Source organism: Megalops cyprinoides, chromosome 21 (genome assembly GCF_013368585.1).
Source record: "Megalops cyprinoides isolate fMegCyp1 chromosome 21, fMegCyp1.pri, whole genome shotgun sequence".
NCBI lineage: Eukaryota > Metazoa > Chordata > Actinopteri > Elopiformes > Megalopidae > Megalops > Megalops cyprinoides.
The window spans coordinates 8978498-8998041 of record NC_050603.1 but is presented as its reverse complement, the minus strand read 5'-3'; the positions used below and the strand labels follow the sequence as shown (position 1 = coordinate 8998041).

Genomic DNA, 19544 nt, shown 5'->3' with positions numbered 1-19544 from the left:
CACGCAGCTGGTGCCTTGTTGGAGAGACTGTTTAAAAGCAGATAATCCTGAGGAAAAAATAACATCGCCTGGTCATAGCATTACATTTAGATTTCATACTGTCTATGAAAGAATAGACTTTTGCAGTTCTGAATAAGTCACATTCAGAGAAAAGAAAAGCAGAACGATTGCAAGAAATTCTCCCTGTGTGAAAAGATAAATATTTTATATCTGCAGTGGGATTCAGTGCTTAATGTGCTCTCTCACAGATGAATCAGCTGTGCAAATAGGGAAAAATAGGGAATAGTTTTATGAACACACACTCACGCACAGAGGCACAGATGCATGCATGCACACACAGGCATGGATACACACAGGCACAGATACATGCATGCACACACAGGCATAGATGCATTCATGCACACACAGTTATGGATAAATGCATGCACACACACATGCTTGCAGAGGCACACACAGGACCAAAGATACAGTACTGCTTTCATCAATAATATACTCAAGTCATTTCTGACAGCGTTATTCCCAGATTTTTGTTCGTTTTTTGTTTTGTGTTGTTCATGAAAGTATATCCATGGAGGATTACAGACTGTAGTCCATAAACCTCTTTTGCATAATACACTCGCCAAAACTCACAGAGTGCATCCTCAGTTCACATAAACAGAGCAAATAAGTCATAAGACGAGGCGGAAACAGAGACCTGTACTGATGGAGCTCCAGGGCCCGTTTCACACACAGATCAGCCCTTTATATCTCACAGCCAGAGAAGAGAGACATGAAGGAACCTTTTGTGGTGGTGTGACGACCAAGAGGTTCCTCGTGTCCCGGGATTTCAAAAATCACAGAGATTAATAAACAATATCAACCAAAGAGGAGACGCAAGGGCAGAGTTAAACGTAATATAGCAACAGCAAGAGAAAACGCAGACAAGAAGAGGTTTTCACAATCATATGAAGAGCGACAAAAGAAGAGTAGCATTTAATTTAAACTCCACTTTTACAAATTGTATTTACATCATGCTCCAGTGTGGGGCAGTGTTGTACCCAGAAGCTTCATTAACCCACATAGATCCAAATAGGGCCAGTAATGGACAGTAGAGTGAATTATGAAACAAGACTATCTGCATTCATAGATACAATGCATGCCCGAAAAAGGGAGAGAGCAGCCGAATCTGAATTTAAAGGACAATGACTTCTATATCAAGACACAGTGTAGTAGCCTGAAATGAGGACTGTAAAATTCAAGCAAATATAGCTTTCTATGGGAAAATTTTGGAAACTGAAAATTTAACACATCCACAGCTGTTCAAGCAAGGGAGTTTTTTTTTTGCAATGTGCATGCTTTCCTGAGCAGGTTACATCTGAGGAAGCCATTTCTGAGATCTCATAGGTACCCTTCCTCCCCAGGATTGGTGTGTTTAATTCGCATGAATAATTTAGAGGAAGTGAAAGGGTTTCTGCACTAAAGTCACACATTTTGCATTTGAGACCAAGATCACACAGAGCTCCAGCTTTTAGCAGCCTGTTTAATATGTCCCTCTGGATAAAAGTGTATCCCAAATGAAATAAATGTAAAGGTTAACATAACATTGTTTTGAACCCCCACACATTTGGTTGGGGTCCAGTATCCTATCACCCAATAAATGTAGGCACTCCAGGTATGACTAGACTGAAATCTAGTGAGAGTGAGTGAGTGGGTTGATGAGTGAGGAATGCGCATATTTTTTGTTTAAAATCTCTTCTGATATCATTCCAGGCCAAAATGTTCTAAAAATGCTCCAAAATGTTCTGAGTTCAGGCCCCACCCCTCCTCACTCCCCCAGCTGTTGGAGCATGTGAGATGAAGAACAGGGTGCACACACTTCAGATTTATTACAAAAACCCACAATCTGCCAGCGAAGGTAGGGATATTGTTTCCCATAAAACCTCTGTGGTTAATTTAATCAGCTCTTAACAGCTTTCTCATCATGAAGGCATTATAAAAGGATAGCCACATCAAGAAATACTCATAAATATGCACAGACAAACACGCGCGCGCACACACACACACACACACACACACACACACACACACAGATAACAGCCATGTGCTTGGTCATCCAGGCCTCAGGCAGGGACCCATCTGTTGGAATGATTGTACAGGAAGGACCGCTTCTGTGACTTCTCTGGGTCATAGAAACCTGTAGAGGCAGAGCCATGTCTTAGATCAACAATTATTGTCACACAGGATAAGAGGATTGATTTAATCAATTTAATCTACAAACAACCGCTGCTTCTTCACCTGGGCCTGGTAAATCTTGTCCTGGAACCGCTCTGATCCATCTACTTGTCCCGGACATGAACACAGCGCTAGACATGTGCTGTTTGGGCAGGGCATCATAGTTGGTGATGTTGTATTGGCCAGGTCCTGGAAGGGGCGGGGTCTTTGGGAGTGGTATGGCAGGAGCAGAAATACTCAGGTAATGGCCCTTCCTTGACCAGAGAGGACACAGGAAATAGGGTTCAGGGGTGTCAGTGAAATCTCACCCCCATAAACAAACAAAACAGCCTCAAAATGAGCTGTCCTAAATGTTCATTACCAGGTCTAGGTATTGAATCCTGAATTTTTTACATTGCAGCGTCACGTACTTTAAATGTCAGACATTCCTTCATGACTACTGTTTAAATGTGATGCCACTATGAAATTAAATTAAATTGTCTTCAGGCCTGGAATTGCTCAAATTTCCCACTGCTCATCCTCTCAGCTGGTCCTGCTCTAGTTGTGCAGGGTCTTGTCAATTTTTGTTCATTTTTTGATTTTTATTTTTTATGTGGCCATATATTTTCAGTTTCACATTTCAACCTTGAGGTTTTATTTTAGGTCTGGGTATGAATATATCTATCTTTGTGGCTTATGAGTGGGCCCGTCTGAGGATTGGCCCATAGGGGCAGTGTGAGCAGGGGTCCCTGTTGGTCTCCCCCGTTTGAAAGATCAGCTCACGGAAGGGCAGTCCTCCTGGGGGGCTCTGGGGCTTTGTGGGGGCTGTAGGCAGCAGGTCCCGGGACCTGGCTCTTCACCAATGAGAGGGTGCGGGTGGACCTCGACTTGAAGCAGGAGAGGGGCACCCGGGGAGCTGGCCTGGTTATGCTGTCGGACACTCTGTACTGACCTGAAAAAAGGACACGGGTTTCGCAACAGGCAACGCATGTATAGCAAACTGTGTGTATGCAAAAGCGATCAATTGCATGAATATTGCAGATAAAGGTATTAACTGGGGTGTGTGGGTGGAAGGGTATGGAATATATGTGTACTGAAGGGCTCCCACAGTGTTCCACATGGTGTGTTAAGCACTAAATAAAGTTGTGTGAAGGAGGCTCTTACATGGCGAAGGCCCTCCTGAGGTGCCAGGATGTGGGGCACTTCTTCCTGTTCTAGACAGAAACACGGACTGTGCAGAAACCGCAGTGTTTTTCTCAACCCCGCTGAAATTAACCTAGATCACCAACAGGAAATATCAAAACATCAATAGGGGGTGTAACAACGCTTTGAGGAGGCGTTCACGGCTCCACTGGAAGACGCTTGCTGAGCCAGCTTGAAGTGTTACAACATGAACAGGAAACGTCACATCGTAAATGACAAAAATAAAACGAGTGCTACTATCTCCACATTTGACAGGCACAAGCGCAGGCACCTGGTAGTGGTTGGGGGCGGGGGTTTTGTTCTTGAAGCTACCCGTTGCCACGGCGATGGGGGGGTGGAAGGCGCTGGTTCCGGCCCAGCTGAAGCTGTGCTTCTGAAGCAGAGAACACGGCAGGCTGTAGGCGTTGGGTGCGGGGGTGTGCCACCAGGGCAATGGTGGGGATCGGACAGCCTGCAGGAGGAGGGAAGAGGTTTGGTAAAGATGTTGCTCCTAAACGGATGCCCTTGTCCTATACCCTTTGTATAGCTTCCACTTTTAAATATTAGCCATTCATAAAACAACATTTATTATTTATTATTACGTATTTATTCAGACAATTCAGTTAATACACCTTGCTCAAATGTTTAAACTGCAGTGCCACAGCTGTGAACCAAATTGCTAAACTTCTGCACACAAGCTCAAGTCCCTGACCAGTGCATCACATCGCACCAGGCTCAAATGAAAGCAGACGGCTCCTGCACCTCACCTTAGAGGCAAGCCCCCCGGTACCTCTTTTTGAGAAGGAGGGACTGGTGATGTCAGCGGAAGAGTGGGACATATAAGCGCCTGGTCCAGGGTTCTCATTCTGAAACAGAGAACACAGTTCCTGCATAGACCTACACTTTTAAGTGGTGGAACAATGAGAAGGAGAATTATGAATGTGTTTGTTATAATAACCAGTAAGTGCCTGTTCTAGTATTAGTATTGTTCATATTACTATAATCAATTCAGATTTTTTATGCATGTCCTTATCAGTTTGGTGATGTTTAAAATTGAAAAAGAAAGAGACTGAATCACTGAATTACTGACTGACTGACTGATTTATTTATTTTTGTTTGTTAGTTTATTTTTACCAGACTGTCCCCAGAGCAGAACCTCCTGGTTTGAGTAGAGAACCCTCTCTTCTCCTCATTTCGTATGACTTCTGTGCGGTATTTTGTGGGGATGGATGACGTGTTCTGGGGAAGACTGGAGGCTGAAAGAAAGTAAATGTGATACAGGGCAAATGAAGGTACTCCGCAACCACTCTGATTAAAAATGTGGAAAGCTAACATTTCTTTCATATGCACAGGAATCAGGTGTCAGGTGTTTCCTTTATGTCAGCAACACTCACTCTTGTTCACGCCTCTGTATAGTTTTCCTATTGTAAAGTTCCTTATCCTTTTCTTGCCACAGTCTGGAGAGTAGGGTCTGACACTATTGTACATGTGAGACAGAGAAAATAAAATAAAAATTCAGAAGTTCACAATTCATTAAAATCTCGGCTATTAATAAGGAGGTATGACTGGAATTGATTTGGTATTGGGATTTTTGCAGCTAAACTTAGTATCTAAAGTGGTACTAACTTTGACAAGAAGGCTTTTACAGTTGACTGTTACAGTTGTGTTAGTAAGACAGTCAACGATGTATTTATGTGTGATGTTTGTGTATGTTTTATGTAGATAGATTTCCTGTCCTTGCTACCTGGCAAAAACACTTTTCCTAACTTGCGGCAAATGCTACATCAGCATTATCATTACTTACATTCTGTTAATAATTCATTTAAAGTTGCAAGACGACACCAGAAAAGAGTAAGGAAAGTTTCTCACCCAAGTTTGGCGTCAGTGTCTGCCATTACTTCTTTTATTTACGTGCGTTACCATGACAGGCGGGAGACGGTGTAAGGCAGTGGAAAAAAAGAACCGCATCGTAGGGCAACAATCACAACGTCTGTGCAATCAAGCTACACAGCACCCTCTGCTGGAAGTTAAAATAACTTTTCTTACATATACAGTTCTGGATATAGTATCATTTTTAATACTCTTTACACATACATGCATTTGACGAAGATTCCTATGAATATACAGTGTGTTCTTTAAATGTGTGCTTATTTTGTATAATTAATTAGGATTATAGCAATTCTTTTTTTCAGAATGCTTAATTGTTTTTTTTTTTCTTGTATTTTTTGTGTGTTTCAAGAATTTACTGAATTTATTTTATCAGTATTTTATCACTGTTTTATCAGTGTGTTTCAGGTTTTAGAAACTTTAGCTATGCATTGTTTATCAAGGTTCAGATAATGGATTGTATTTATATACTGCCTTTCATGGATCTCAAAGGTCTGCTGTAGAGTGAAGAGGTATGACTCCCCTCAATCCCTGTCGGTCTGTAGCACCCACCTGGGTGAAGCACAGTAGCCATTTTTGCACTAGAACACTGACTCCATTGTTGTTGAAATGGAGAGGGAGGGACATATTTAGTCTATTATTCAGGTGGAGGATGATCAGATGGTCATAATAGGAGCTTCCATGGTAAAGGGTGGATGGTAAAGCTTTATAGAATACATGTACTGAGAAAATTGTAAATCCGTGGCAGGAATGCGTTACGCTTTGTGAACAGGAGTTTACTACCATGCAATATTAAGATTGACCACTAGAGGGCATACATTGCATGATAAAAAATCATTTGGGGAAAAAAACAGCCCTTCCAGTAGCATGTCTCAGCACCCTGCTGAGAAAGAGTTCCTTCCGGCAGAGCTTTGAGGTTCTGTTCTGATAAACTGAAAACTGCCACAATGCCATAATCACGTACACAGGCTTCATTCCTGTTGCACCGCACATAAAATCAGACAGTTTTGCTTCTCCATCTTCATCAATAGCACGATGACAGACGAACAAAAAGCCATACAAACGTAATCCAAAAAACCTTTGAGCTGGACTCCCACAAGTCTGACACCAGACAACCAGCCACATTGGATACACAGTTCTGACAGGGGTGATGAAGTAAAACATTACGGAAATAGACATTTCCAGTCACTCTCATCTCACACGATTCTCCTCTGGAAAATTCTAGAAGTTTAGCCTTTGCTCCCCAAAGGAACTCTTGGCTGCTGGTGGAAAGTCTTTCAGGGCCAGTGGCCCAACCTGATTGGTCAGAGAGAATCAGTAGGCATTTCCTTTACATCTTGTGACTGTGTGGTTTGTGAAAGAAGAGAACTATTTCTAGACTTTTTTTTTTTTATAATAGTCCATCTTCAATGTTTTCTGCCTGCAGTTGTGTGTTGACATGGCCAGTCACATTGGAGTCACACACGTGATCTAGAGTGCATTGGTAGATGGGAAAAGAGTATATAAACCTGGCCTTTTGCTAAAATCATCAGAAGATTTGAACAGAAAAAAAGGTGGGAACATTGGTGGCTCAATATCACATAAACCACCGACTTCAGTGAATGTTCCAGGGGGTTGAACTTTGACCTCTGAGGACTGCGGTGTTCTCTTTACATAATTTCATGTGCACTGTCTCAATTCTTCACCACCCCTCCGCAATCTCTTTCCCTGAATTTATATCCCCATGTGTGAAGCAGTCGGGATTTTGTGCTATGGGACAACAAAAGCTAAATATGTGCATTTCCACAGGAAAATGCCTGATCAACAGTATAATGAAAACTGAAACTCCCCAGGTAATTGTCAGAGACACTGATGCTCTGAGAATGTTCCTACAATGTTAGTAAGGACTGCACGCTCTTTCTCACCCTTGTCTCTCAGTGCTCAACAGCATGGCCACAAGGGGAACTGACAGGGTCTCTGAAGTTCAGAACAGCGAAACGAAGGATTTATGTGTGTCAACGCTTACATGGCTGCCTCTGCTGTGCACTACAGGGTTAAACTATAGCTCAAGCCGTACAAGGTCTGAGCTGAGACGTTCAGCTCGACCGAATGCTGACAGACTCCTGACTCCTGTGGAATTACAAGCAAAGCCTTGAGACACATTCTGCGGCTATATGTTGCTCTCCGCCGTGCAATTTTAGTGCCACGTCTGATTTGGAATGTTCTGGAAAAATACACTCTTATCTTCCTCTCACGCCATTGGCCACGATTCATCACTCTTTCATTTTCCTATTTTCCTTTTTGAAATGTGTGACAATCAGGTTTGCTCCAAGCAGTCTTTGCTTTTTTTTTTTTTTTTTTGTTAATGATGTGACATGCATATGTTCCACCAGAGGACCATTCTGCTCAGCGATGACATGTAGATGTATAGTTTTATATAACCACGTCCCAGCGTCAGATGACTGAGTCTGAGTTTATTACTGTGCAGTTGATGGATGCACCCTCAGCGAGAGAATGAAAATAAAGTAACCTGTCAAAGACTGAGGGCAACCGATCACGCCTGCATTTATGTGCGTGTGAGTGTGTCCAAATCGGTGTTTGCTCTCCGATGAGATGTGTTGTCATCTCTCTGTGACATTCCTCTTGTGGGTGCTCATGGGAAGACTGGCGCGGGACATCTGGAATCCAACAAGCCTCGTTTGTCTCTCTCCCCCCCCCCCCCCCCCTCTCTTCCTCTCCCCCTGTATGTCTCCGTGCTTCCCCCTCCCCCTCCCACCCGTCTGTTTGAGGGCATTGAGTTCTTTTCTCTGCTGTTGTAGTGGACTGTAGGGAAATGCGGTGAGGGCCATTATCTCTTTTTCAGTGGGAAAATTCCTTCCATGTATGATGAGAAAATGGCAAGGGGGAGATTTTGGAAAACGAGGAAAACCTCCCCAGCAGCTCGGCACTGCTATACCTAATGGTGTCTGACTGTAGTCCAGTCCAGACTCCAGACTCCGCTGGGTCCATATTCCGGTCCTGTGCTTCACCTCACTTTCCCCACTGCATTAAGCGCACTAGATACAGCAACAATCAGCACAAGCTGGCTGGTTCATTTTCAGTGAGCTTTTCACAACGTTTCACCAACGTTTCCTCAGTGATGTGGCCCGTTTATCATGCAGATGTGTGAGACTGTGGGAGGAACCAGGTGGATTTCACACTGTGACTCAGTTGAACTGACAGGACTTCAGGGCTATGCTGAAAGGTGCAATTTACAGATATGTTACAGAAAGCAAAAATCTGCTGCTGCAAATCTTTTTGACCAGTGCAAGTTTTTTTTTTTTTTTTTATGGGAGGATTATTGATTTAAGAATAACAATAATACATTATAGGAAATTTCATTAACTCAGACGGCAACGCAAGACCAGATGTCAGTGCACACATGATAAAATGGACACTCTCATTCAATTTATTGATGCCATTTAAAAAAAAATCAATACAGTAAGCTTTTTGGTGAGAATTTTCTTTTTATTGCTTGTTTTGGAAACCCAGTCATGCCCTCTCTGACATGGAGATCTTGGATGTCCAAATCAGCATACGTCATTTTACAAATGTGACATAACTAATAATAAATGACAAGTTTCAATTAAATTGAAAAAATACAAAACAGTAATGGAAAGGTGGAGAGGAAGGGTAGGCAGTAAGAAAGAGACCGTTGATTTTCAAGCAGTTCAGGAGGGAGTGGGTGTGGTCTATGTATGGGTGCTGCAATCGCGGCAAAGAATCTGGTCCCTTTCGGGGAAGAAGCCGACGCCCGCCAGAGGCACGGAACAGCGGGAGCAGGAGAAACAGGCCTGGTGCCAATGGCGTTCACCATAGGAAACAAACTTTCCCTCCCCAAAACCTGGAGGGGGAGAGGGAGAGAGAGCAATGGGGACACTGTCACAGGGCATGTTTGATGGGCTTTGGAGGGGTGAACTTACAGCTTATAGGATATTCTCTCCTTAAACAAATTTTGTACAAGGCATTTCCAGCATGAGTTCAAAGCCGATGCCACACCAACTGCTAAGAATGTACTGGAAACTACAATTATTCCACTGATTGCATCTGAGGGAGCTGATTTCCAGTCTACAGACTGATTGTTCAGATCTGTTTCACTCCATTGTTTAACTCCCAGACAGCACTAATTTTTGTTCAAAACATTACTCCCACACCCATTGCACTTATGCTGATCAGACTGTCCACTGAAATTGGATGAGGTTAACTGTGATGTCATCACTGAATGCGGATCAGGTGACCGTGATGCCTACCGGTGATTGGCTCGCTGCAGCCCTCACACTTGCGTGCATAGAGCTTGCTGAAGCACTGGACGCAGTAGGGGCTGTCATCTTGGGAAGTGAACTGCTGTCCCGCCAGCTGGACCCCACAGCCCGTGCAAACAAAACACTCCTTATGCCACGCCTCCTCGCGGTAGGTCACGCCCCCCGTCACCAACACCTGAGAGGGAAGGAGGGGGGGGGGTCACCAGAAACGCTACCGTTTTCATGCGTTTTGTGTCATGGAAAACCATATTTACGGATATGGACCCATTATCAAAGTTCATACAATGGTGCGTTCGGGGATTCAATAATAAACTATTCAGAAATGCTGAAATGTTGATGGCTCGTGAGATTTTGCACATCCTGTATTTCTGGCAGAGCCAGACCGTAATGAATTCCGCCCATCCCACGACTAACAATGCGGTATTAACACATGGTACCTTCCCACGAAAACGAACAGGAAGCAGACCGCTGGAATTCATGAAGCATTTAATCTAGAAGTCATCAGAATAATCAGGTGTGTTTCACGCTGACTGGAAATTCCCACAAGGCCCTGCTGAAGGCGGAGCTCGCGGCTCACCTTTTTGCAGCGGCTGCAGCGCGGGGCAAACTTGTCCTCGTAGCAGGGTGCACAATAGTACCCATCCTGGTCCGGGACAAAGGCCTTGGAGCCGATGGGCTGCTCGCAGCTGTGGCAGACAAAGCAGTCCTCGTGCCAGGTGCTTCCTCCATACTCCAGCTTCCTGGATCCTGGCATGGAGGGGCGGGGCCACAAGAACAGTGGGTTAATGCATGCCCACACACAGCACACAAGGCCAGTGGTAACACTTTGTGCCCTGGAGCGCTTATAGCATGTGTGTAATTATAAACCTGCAACGTAAACACCAACTGAGATTCCCCATTAGTTAATATACTTAATGCGTAAACCAGAGGGGACCGGGAGAGACCTACACAATTACACTCACTGACTGAACACCATGGAAATCTAATGGAAAAATGGGTTATATTCTTCTTCAGTAGACTTTGCCATCAATGCTCATTCATTACATTACTGGCATTTATCAGATGCTCTTTTAGAATGGTATCCATTTATACTGCTGGATATTTACTGAGGTAACTGGGGGGTTAAGCACCTTGCCTAAGGGTACAGCAGCAGTGCCACAGCAGGGAATCAAACCGTCAACCTTTCAGTTACAAGTCCCACTGCTTAACCACTATGTTACGCTACCGCCCTTTCCGTGCAACTGCTTAAGACACGTCTCTTGTAGACTAAAGAGACCAGCCGTGCATGTGGGGACAGAGCAGGGACAGTACCTGGCAAAATGGCCTTGTCACAGGCCACGCACTGGGAGGAGCACTCGTTGCAGAAGCAGTCTTGGCACAGCAGCGCCTCCTTGTGGCAGGTGAAGGGCTCGCCAGCCAGGGAGCGCTCGCAGCGGAAGCAGCGGAAGCAGTGGTCGTGATAGTGCCGGTCCTCATAGGACAGCTCCTGGAGTGGGGTCGGGGTCAGGGCGGCAGAGAGGGTAAGGGGTAAGGACACGGCAGAGAGGTGCTGGGGTGATGTCAAAATGATATAATAATGTTTTGATCGTGCAGAACCGCTGTGGTTGGATCGTAATAAGCTCTTAACGTTTTGATTCGATTGCATACACTCCTTGCAGTCGCCATACAGGGAAGACCAGCAAACGAGTAGAATGGTAGTCTCCACCCATCAGTAAAGATTGTTTTCCTTTAACCTGTAGGAGTCAGGATTAATGCCTTTTCGTTGCATACACGTCTTGCTCATCTGTAATGAATGTGGATATTGTCTGGCTACATTTGTTTCTTGCACCGAGTGCAGAAGAATACATCTGGCTCTCTTTTTTTTTTGTTTTTATTTTTTTTGCATCGAACAGTGAAGCTGTAAGGAATCAATGTGAGTGTGTGTTTGGGGAGGGGGTGTTTGCAGTAATGTAATGTTCATTACTTAAGTCAGGGAGTAGAACACCAAGGCAAACAGGAATTTTAATTACTGCCTGTTTCTCCTGGGGGGGGGGGGGGGGGGGGGGGTCAGTGATGCATTAACCACTGTTGTAATGGAACATTTTCGGAACTCGTGTTCCACAGACGAGTTTCTCTTTGGATGGGTGTTTCTGCATTCCTCTGTTAAGAGTACTCTGTTTGCTTCAGACATCACGAGGGAATTTAGGTTGTCTCAAGCATTCAGCAAAAAGAGATGTTTTCCAAACAAACAATAGGAGCACAGACCCATCAGGTTGTTTTGCCAGTTTAACTGAATCCCTGTGATTTCATCTCAGTACAGGAGACCAGAGACCAGAGACCAGACACGCGCACACAAACACACCACCAACCCATGCACACACACAATTGCATGAACAGACTCTCTCTCCCATATGCATAAACCCAAAACTGCACACACTATGTCTCTCACACAAACACACACACACACACTCTCTCTCTCTCTCTCTTCCACACACACACACAAACACATGTACTCTCCACTCTCTCTCTCTCTCTCTCTCTGTCTCTCTCTCTCTCTCTCTCTCTCTCTCTCTCTCTCATGCAGTCACACACATGCACACACACTCTCTCTCTCCACTCTCTCTCTCTCTCTCTCTTTCTCTGCTCACCCGGGCATTGTGTTCGATAAGCTCCTTGCACTCTGCGCAGGTGTGGGTGAAGAGCTTGTTGTAGCAGGGGATGCAGTGGGGACTGTCTTCTGTTTGGATGTACCTGCGTCCATACAGGGACTGCTTACAGCTAGCGCAGTCAAACTGCTCACTCATGTTGTCCTGCCCTGTAAAAACAGAACACAACCACATTCACAACACTCCCTGGATTCGCCAGAAAAATCTGTGCAACTTCACCACAGAGATGAGACTCATTTTTGACCACGGTGGAGAGAAAGCCAATAAATTAACCTTGGAAACCTGGTGGACTGCAGTGTGACAAGGGGCAGGGCTCGTAACCAGAAAGTTGCTTGTTCAAATCCCTCCTGAGGGCACTATGGTGGTACCCTTGAGCAAGGTACTCTACCCTCAATTGCCTTAGTAAAAACCCCAGTGTGTAAATGGATAAAATTACAACCTGTGTAAACTGGGGATCTGCTGTGTATCTGCAACGTCATCTGCTAAATGACAATAATGTAATAGAATTGCATGTTCACTAAGTTTTTTGTTTTCCAGGACCATCTCCACTGGACAAAACTGCACAGGGCCACAGTTTGACATGCAAGTCCCTTCTCCGCCACGCCCTGTTTTGACTGTCTTCACTCAGTTTTAACAGATTGCTTTCATATCTGTGGCGGAGAAGAAAACATGTTATCTCAAGGACAAAGGATAAAGACAGCTCAGTCCTGGTATAGCTGCGGCAGGTGCGTGAGCTACCGCTTCCTTTCCTTACCCACTCCAGTGCGCACGCAATTAACTGACAGAGTCCACTTTGAAAACAACACCTCCACATCAAAGACAGAGCCACCGGGGTCAGAGATCAGTCACCAAGGCCGAGGGTCACTGGTGTGAAGACAGAAGAAAGCTTTGGGATGGATGCAGAACGCAGATGTCCGTCCTGTAGGGGAAGTCTGGTTCCCCTTCTCCTGCCCGTTTATCACAAACTTGGGAAATCGACTGGATTTCCTCCCAACCTCTAACACGTTAAGAAACCCATTATTGTTCTCAAAATGACCGTACCGACACAATGGTTTTCATTCCAGGCTCTACCCTCTGCGGACCTTGGCAAGAGCCTCAGTTATTGTGTCCATTTTTAGCCATCACAGCATCTATTAATAACACCCAACAGGCAACAGTCTATTGTGTGCGTAGCCTTGGGCCAGATGTTTGGGGTTCAGGCAGAAAGTGCTACTTGCAACATGCCCCAACTGCCACAAGCACAATACAATAGCTTCACCCTTCAGCGGTCCACCATGTGGGAAACAGCGAAGGGAGAGGGCATAAAAATAAGTGAAAACTAATAGTCCATGAAGTCTGGGTTTCCATGGAGACAACCTAACCTCACAACTAGCGGGCAGTGCCTGACTCAATAGTGGATTGAGTCTCGGCTGTGGTGACAGTCACAAGATCCTGCAGCACAATTTCGACTGTCAGCCATAACTACAGCGAACCCTTCGGCATCTGCCATTACAGGATCCTTTCAGGAGTCTCATTTACACTCCCTCCGCGTCCCAGAGTCAGACTCTCAATATGGTAGAGGAAGCTCTGTGTCAGATCTAAAACACTGAAGTCAGCAGACTGTAGCCGCTGTGTGTTAGTGTACTTGGCTGTGTACTAGTGTACTTGTCACATGCAGTCTGTGACATACCACTGTCAGACCTTAATGTGTAACCAGGCTCATGAAAGCCTCCAGGATTTCTCTCCTGGTCCAAAGGGCAGAAGAGGGTCCCACCTTGCAGAAAGGACTGCCCTCATTGTGAGCACCAACAGAAATCACAGAGAACCTAGTCTGCTTTTCCAACCACACCTGAGAGCAATTATCTGCGTGCACGTGCTAACCATGGTTGTCATGCCAACATCTGACCCATTGTCCAGCCCAGCAGTTTCTAAGACAAACACTATCCATCTGGCTTTTTTTTTTCATCTAAACTGATAACATCATATTGTTTGCTAAATAAATACCAGGAGGCTAATTGGGATATTGAGCCAACTAATTTTTTTCTCCAGAACAAATGAAACTTCCCTCTCATATCTGAAGAAAACTCAGTATAAAGAGACCAGCCATGCAAGAGGACTGGGAAGGACTTCAAACTGTTTCTCCAAACATATGGGTTCTGAAACAACCAACCCTCCCCCATACCACAAACCCTCAACAAAGATATCCTAGTCATGACCAGGACTCTTGTATGTTTACTTTCCTGTCACACACAGCAATCTGTCTACTGATTAAAAGAGAAAGGGAGAGTTTAGAAAGTGTGATTGCTGCATCAGAAAAACAAGATTTTCTTCAACTGTCTGTCACATGGCTCTGTCTCTCTGACAAACGTTACACACATCTTGCTAGACATATTCTCTAAGAATAGGACATTCCTCTCTCCTACTTCCTTCCTTCTCCCCCACATAAAACTAACAAGAGGAATTTACTGTGCTGCTTGTTCACACACACATGCACACTTACACACACACACACATACACACATACACACACACACACTGTTCTGTACATTTCACTAGCAACAACTTCAGATGAATATATTTTAAAGATAGGCCGAGTAATCCTGCTGTGCTCCCTTTTGACAGGCTTTAAGCACACTCGGTATTGCAAATTTGGACATATCGCTTTGTTTCATGGTAATCCAGCCCCCTGTCCATGTAACCAGGTAATAATAAACCTGAACACAGGAAACACAGAGAGAAACAGTGTTGTGACTGAACCATCGGCTCAGCAACAGAAACTGAGCGATACGATGCACTTCACCTGCGGCACACATGCGGGAAACATGATCTCATTTCCCACAATGCAGCTGTGCAGGATTCTGCCTCCACAAGCAGCATGTTCAGTAATGTGAGGGCTGTTGGGCTGTTGGGCTGCTGGGGGGGGTGGTACTCTAAACACACAGGTCTGAAATGGGCAGCAAACACCTTCGGACCTAAAATGGTCAGGGAATGCACGCAAATCTCATATGGTCAGTAAACACCCTCAGTTCTGAAATGGTCAGGGAAGGCACATGAATAGTACAAGGTTAGTGAACACCCTCAGATCTGAAATTGTCAGGGAATGCAAGCATTTCTAAACCAGTCAGTGAACACCCTCAGATGTACAATGGACAGCAAATATATTCAGGCCTAAATCAGTCCGACTCCAGATTGATTATAGACAGAAGAACCGGACTCGGCCCCACCTGCAGGCCCCACCCTTAGTGGGAACCTCCTGACTGCTGTCATCCAAATACTTGGCACAACTCCAGTGATTGTGTTAATTGCATCCTTGCCAAAATGCGCCACTCAGAGAATGTGACTGTGGTCAAACCACCACATGGCAAAGCAACCACTGTCTCCTCCTCCTTCAGTTCTAAAAGCAGTGAAATAAAAAATATATAAAAACAAATATGCATTTCTATCTTTTGCTATTCACAGGATGAAATCTTCCCTACATTTAAGTAAGAAAAAAAAACAGTCTTCCAAGTGCTGTGTGAACTATATGCAATTGTGTGCAAACAGGCAGGAACTTGAAGACTTTATTGTGGAGAGAGATTATATCTGTGACTTCATTCACAACACCTCAGGTAATAACAAGAGACAAATCTTTCCTCTCTCTGATGGTGTGGTTTAATTCCTCAGTTCTATTTGCCCGAAAGCCAACTCTTCCAAAGAAAAGCGAGAATATAACATGATGTATAACACTGTGCAAATGTTTACATGATCTGAACAGCGTGTCTCAGTACCCATAATTTTGGGTCTCTGTTGCAGGCAGAACTTAACACTCTCCATATGTTCTGCTGAAAGGCTTGCCAAACTCACTCATTGTTCGTGAGGGTGATTAGTCTGTGCTTTTTACGCTGCAATGGTGTGATCAGAGTGTGTTTTTCATGTGGATGCAGTGAGGACGCTGGAGGTGTACCACTGCAACTGAAAAACGACTTATCCTTTACTCCATAAGTGTTGCTGCTCTTGTCATCTGATCACTCCATAAGTCTCTTTTTGCTGCTCCTCTGCCCCAGGTGAAGTATCAGTGGAGTATAGGTGAAGACACACCCCCTACTCAAGTTCTCATTATCCACCAAACGTGGAAAGACCCCTGACCTTTAGGTCAGCCGTTATAGGGCGTTTTAGCACGTTCACATATTCCTTTAGAATTTGACTGGCCCTCCATTTGCGCTCAGAACGCTGAAAATATAAATCTTAGATTGCCCTGGGCAGGCTTTACACCCACCTGCCTGGTGTAACAATAGCAATATGTATGTTAGACAGTCAGTAAAAGAAAAAAATGTCACCGTACTTACTCTAAATCATGGCATGTTAGACGTCTGTTAAAATGTATGTAGCTATGGGTTGTAGTACCTGGCTGGCGAGCTACATCGTTAATCGGGTGCGCACCCAGAAACTTGTGATATGTGGAGAGGGAAGTGGTCTGTTCATTTCAACAAAGTTTTCCTGTTTGATCTAATTTTGGTCAAGAACACTGGCTAACTATCTCGTGGTGTGACGACTGAATAGATCTAATTTTTTTGTTGAAGTGTCAACTGATAGAGCCGCTCGTTACTATGCAATTTATGTCGCTGCTCTACTTGCTGGTAAGTGTGAGTACTAATAAACGAGGACCAATATTTTGTGGCAATAATGTTAGCAGAGGTTGCTCTGTATCACATGCAGTGATTATAGGAAAGGCGAATAATGTATTCTATAAATCACGAAACTTAATGAATTACGGGCGCTAGCACATCCGTATTATGTAATGCTATCTGTGCAGCGTGTGACGGAACTTGACGGAAAAAATGTCTATATTGCAATTAAAATGCCCCTCCCATAATGCGGTCCTTGCGCCTGGGGATGTGAAACCAGACGAAGGAACGCACTTCGCACACCTGGGTGACACATCAGAATGTCTGATGGGCACATGTGAAAGCGCTCTACGGGTTTGACATCCGCAATCAGACCTACTACACAACGTATCAACACAGCGACACAATAGAATCTTTTGCATTACTGCAAGTTTCTGCTTTCCATTGAAACATGATTTGCAATTCCCCGACACGCATTCTCAAGCGTAAAAATCAGAGTTTTATGTCACGTTTTTGAAACACTCTTGGAAGTGTCCTCAGCTTCGTCGGCACAAAGAAGGTTTTTAACAGTAGGCTAAAGACATAAAGAAATACTAAAATGCCATGACCTTAAAACTAACATGTAAAGTACGAATAGGCTACGTTCTTACCCACAGGAACGTCCGACACTCAATCTTCCTGCGCTCTCCCGACCCGAGAAAAGCTCCTCGCATACAATGCCTCCAAACCTGAGCGGGTCGCAGTCGAATCCTTACTCCAAATGTGAAGTGTCGAAACGCAAATGTGTTATATCTCTTTCTGTAACCCGCAAAAAATGACTAATAGTGACACACTACCCTGTGCGTGACACCACTCGTAAATTCTCGAGTCATGAGGTCCCGCCCTGTTCTCTCGCTCCCTCCTCTCTCGACGCTAACACGATAAGTTCCAGCGTAGAGTTGCAACATGCCAACACTCCTTTTTCTAAACTTTGAGGATGACTGCGAGTATATGAGAGATATCCTATGAGAAGGATGTTTATGCAGACAACGCGTTTCAGCACCTGGGATATGGTGCCTCCTCGACTAGACGGAGACGTTGTGCTTTCTCATGGATTCACAGCCGCAATTATTCATATAATTGTTTCATAATCGGGAATGACACTCAGCGGTATTTCATGGCCCCTGCGACTTCTTATATAACGATTAAAAGAATGTGACTTCTCTGTTGCATCTGACATTAGAGAGATAAAGTCCCCAAACGATATAGGGTGTACTCATTGAAACAACAGCTCTTTTCGCTGCATGCTCTTGTATTCAGCTTCACCATCAAGTTCGTTTGCAGTTACGACATTCAGTTCGGTGAAGTAATAACCTTTTACAAGATGTTCACGTGCGATAGCAAATACTTCCATTTTCATAGGGCATGGGTTTTATGTCTCAGATTTTCCATGCGCAATTGTCTTTAATGATGAAATTATGGGAAAAAAAATCTGGCTTTGTTTGGCACTCAGCAACCTCTCCCCACAGCCTGCTGTGCAAAAAAAATGTACTTCTGACGTACAACCATTCATTTTTACACATAAAATCACATGCAGCCAGCACAATGTTACCTATGGAATTTAATTAATGATAGCTTTCAAATGTGCCACAGCTGTGTTTCTCCAGACCAGACCTGTTCTCTCCACGCGCAACAGTGCATCTGAGTCAGACCCATAACCGAGCACCCAAAAGCTGCAGTACTGGCGGTAACACAGAGAGGGACAGCACCAAGAGTGTGCAGTCAAGGTACGGAATGAGATTCAGAAGTGGAGATGGAAATGAAAGAGGTGGTGAATATTTTTGTTTATTATTTTTACAGGGAGTTAAAGGGACACACCCGGCCACAGATGGAAATAATGCTGTAAAGAGTAACAGAGTGTGTTTGTGCAGAGTGGGAGTGGAGGGTTGCTGTGCATTTCCCTCAAACAAGTCTCTTTTCTAACCCTGTGACATTGCTTTCGGAAAACTGGGGTAAGGTTGCTTTTTGTCTCCTGTAATGAGAAGAATGTGTGGCATTAATGTGGACTCAAGGGGCTTCATTAACGCAAGACAATTAGAGGGGAGTGACAAAAATACCAGCTCTCTTTTTTGTCCGCTGTTGGTTTCCCTCCCACATCCTAGAAACATGGTTATAAATTTACTCTGGAGTAATGTCAGTGCTCACTGCAAATATCCTGGTGGTTCAATCCACTGTATGTGTGGACTTTGTAAAATACATAACACATGAAAAAATCACAGAGGAAAATAAATATTTCAATGCAAAAATAACTTTAATACTCAGCACAACTCTCAAACAAAACAAGTGAAAGGGGCAGTGTTTCCGTTATCTCCCGTTCAAATAGTAAGATATTTTCCCTTTTATTGACTCACGCATCATGGTCATCAGGAACAGATAAGGCAGAATTGTTCAGGTTCTGTGGGTGAGCTGAAGACCATGTTCATGAGCACGGTGACCAGACCTGGTCATTCCGGATCCAGGAGAGCTGTGGATCAGCAGGTTTTCCAGCTGCTGTCTCTGAAAATACCTCCATGGAAAGTTATATTAGATTGGTTTAGTTAGGAGAATAATGTTAATCACAGTTCTAAATGCAAAAGTGAGAAGCCCCAAAGTTTCAGGTGAAGCTGGAACAAGGATGTCCCAATATCCCTCAGTCTCTCCATCACATGCATGTATACACCTTGTGCCCTCGTACAGGATGGGAGTGCACGCACGCACGTGCACACAGGCACACACACACACACACACACACACACACA

At 44.4% G+C, this 19544-nt stretch overlaps 2 protein-coding genes across 5 annotated transcripts; both read right to left on the bottom strand.

The window, feature by feature from the left end:
* Window positions 1-2099: 2099 nt before the first annotated feature.
* Window positions 2100-5833, bottom strand: stpg1 (sperm-tail PG-rich repeat containing 1). The gene is made up of 8 exons (XM_036516140.1): window positions 5812-5833; window positions 4507-4628; window positions 4140-4238; window positions 3665-3844; window positions 3355-3466; window positions 2974-3142; window positions 2275-2465; window positions 2100-2173 (listed from the first exon to the last, which is right to left on the bottom strand). Exons 1-8 carry the CDS (start codon window positions 5831-5833, stop codon window positions 2100-2102), a joined length of 969 nt encoding a protein of 322 aa, XP_036372033.1.
* Window positions 5834-8737: 2904 nt separating this feature from the next.
* On the bottom strand, window positions 8738-17622 carry LOC118796454 (four and a half LIM domains protein 3-like). Of its 4 annotated transcripts, XM_036555324.1 has the most exons (7): window positions 17418-17622; window positions 13034-13179; window positions 12167-12333; window positions 10851-11025; window positions 10117-10286; window positions 9528-9714; window positions 8738-9121 (listed from the first exon to the last, which is right to left on the bottom strand). In XM_036555324.1, exons 3-7 carry the CDS (start codon window positions 12320-12322, stop codon window positions 8970-8972), a joined length of 840 nt encoding a protein of 279 aa, XP_036411217.1. In that variant the 5' UTR covers window positions 12323-12333; window positions 13034-13179; window positions 17418-17622; the 3' UTR covers window positions 8738-8969. The 4 variants fall into 4 exon arrangements, with proteins under 4 accessions (XP_036411217.1, XP_036411215.1, XP_036411218.1 ...); XM_036555322.1 differs by lacking the exon at window positions 13034-13179; XM_036555325.1 differs by lacking the exons at window positions 13034-13179; window positions 17418-17622 and adding an exon at window positions 12939-13021.
* Between the last annotated feature and the right edge of the window lie 1922 nt (window positions 17623-19544).

What these genes read in the sequence shown, in the direction of transcription:
- LOC118796454 (XM_036555321.1), bottom strand. Translation starts at nt 11,184, where the DNA reads ATGCAATCGAATCAAAACGTTAAGAGCTTATTACGATCCAACCACAGC. An exon ending in TGACAAGGCCATTTTGCCAG is followed by an intron (nt 10,287 to 10,850) that starts GTACTGTCCCTG and finishes CCTCCATGCCAG; the next exon opens with GATCCAGGAAGCTGGAGTAT. An exon ending in CTGCAGCGAGCCAATCACCG is followed by an intron (nt 9,122 to 9,527) that starts GTAGGCATCACG and finishes CTCCCCCTCCAG; the next exon opens with GTTTTGGGGAGGGAAAGTTT.
- stpg1 (XM_036516140.1), bottom strand. Translation starts at nt 5,833, where the DNA reads ATGGCTACTGTGCTTCACCCAG. An exon ending in CCGCCCCCAACCACTACCAG is followed by an intron (nt 3,467 to 3,664) that starts GTGCCTGCGCTT and finishes TTGGTGATCTAG; the next exon opens with GTTAATTTCAGCGGGGTTGA. An exon ending in CTCAGGAGGGCCTTCGCCAT is followed by an intron (nt 3,143 to 3,354) that starts GTAAGAGCCTCC and finishes TCCTTTTTTCAG; the next exon opens with GTCAGTACAGAGTGTCCGAC.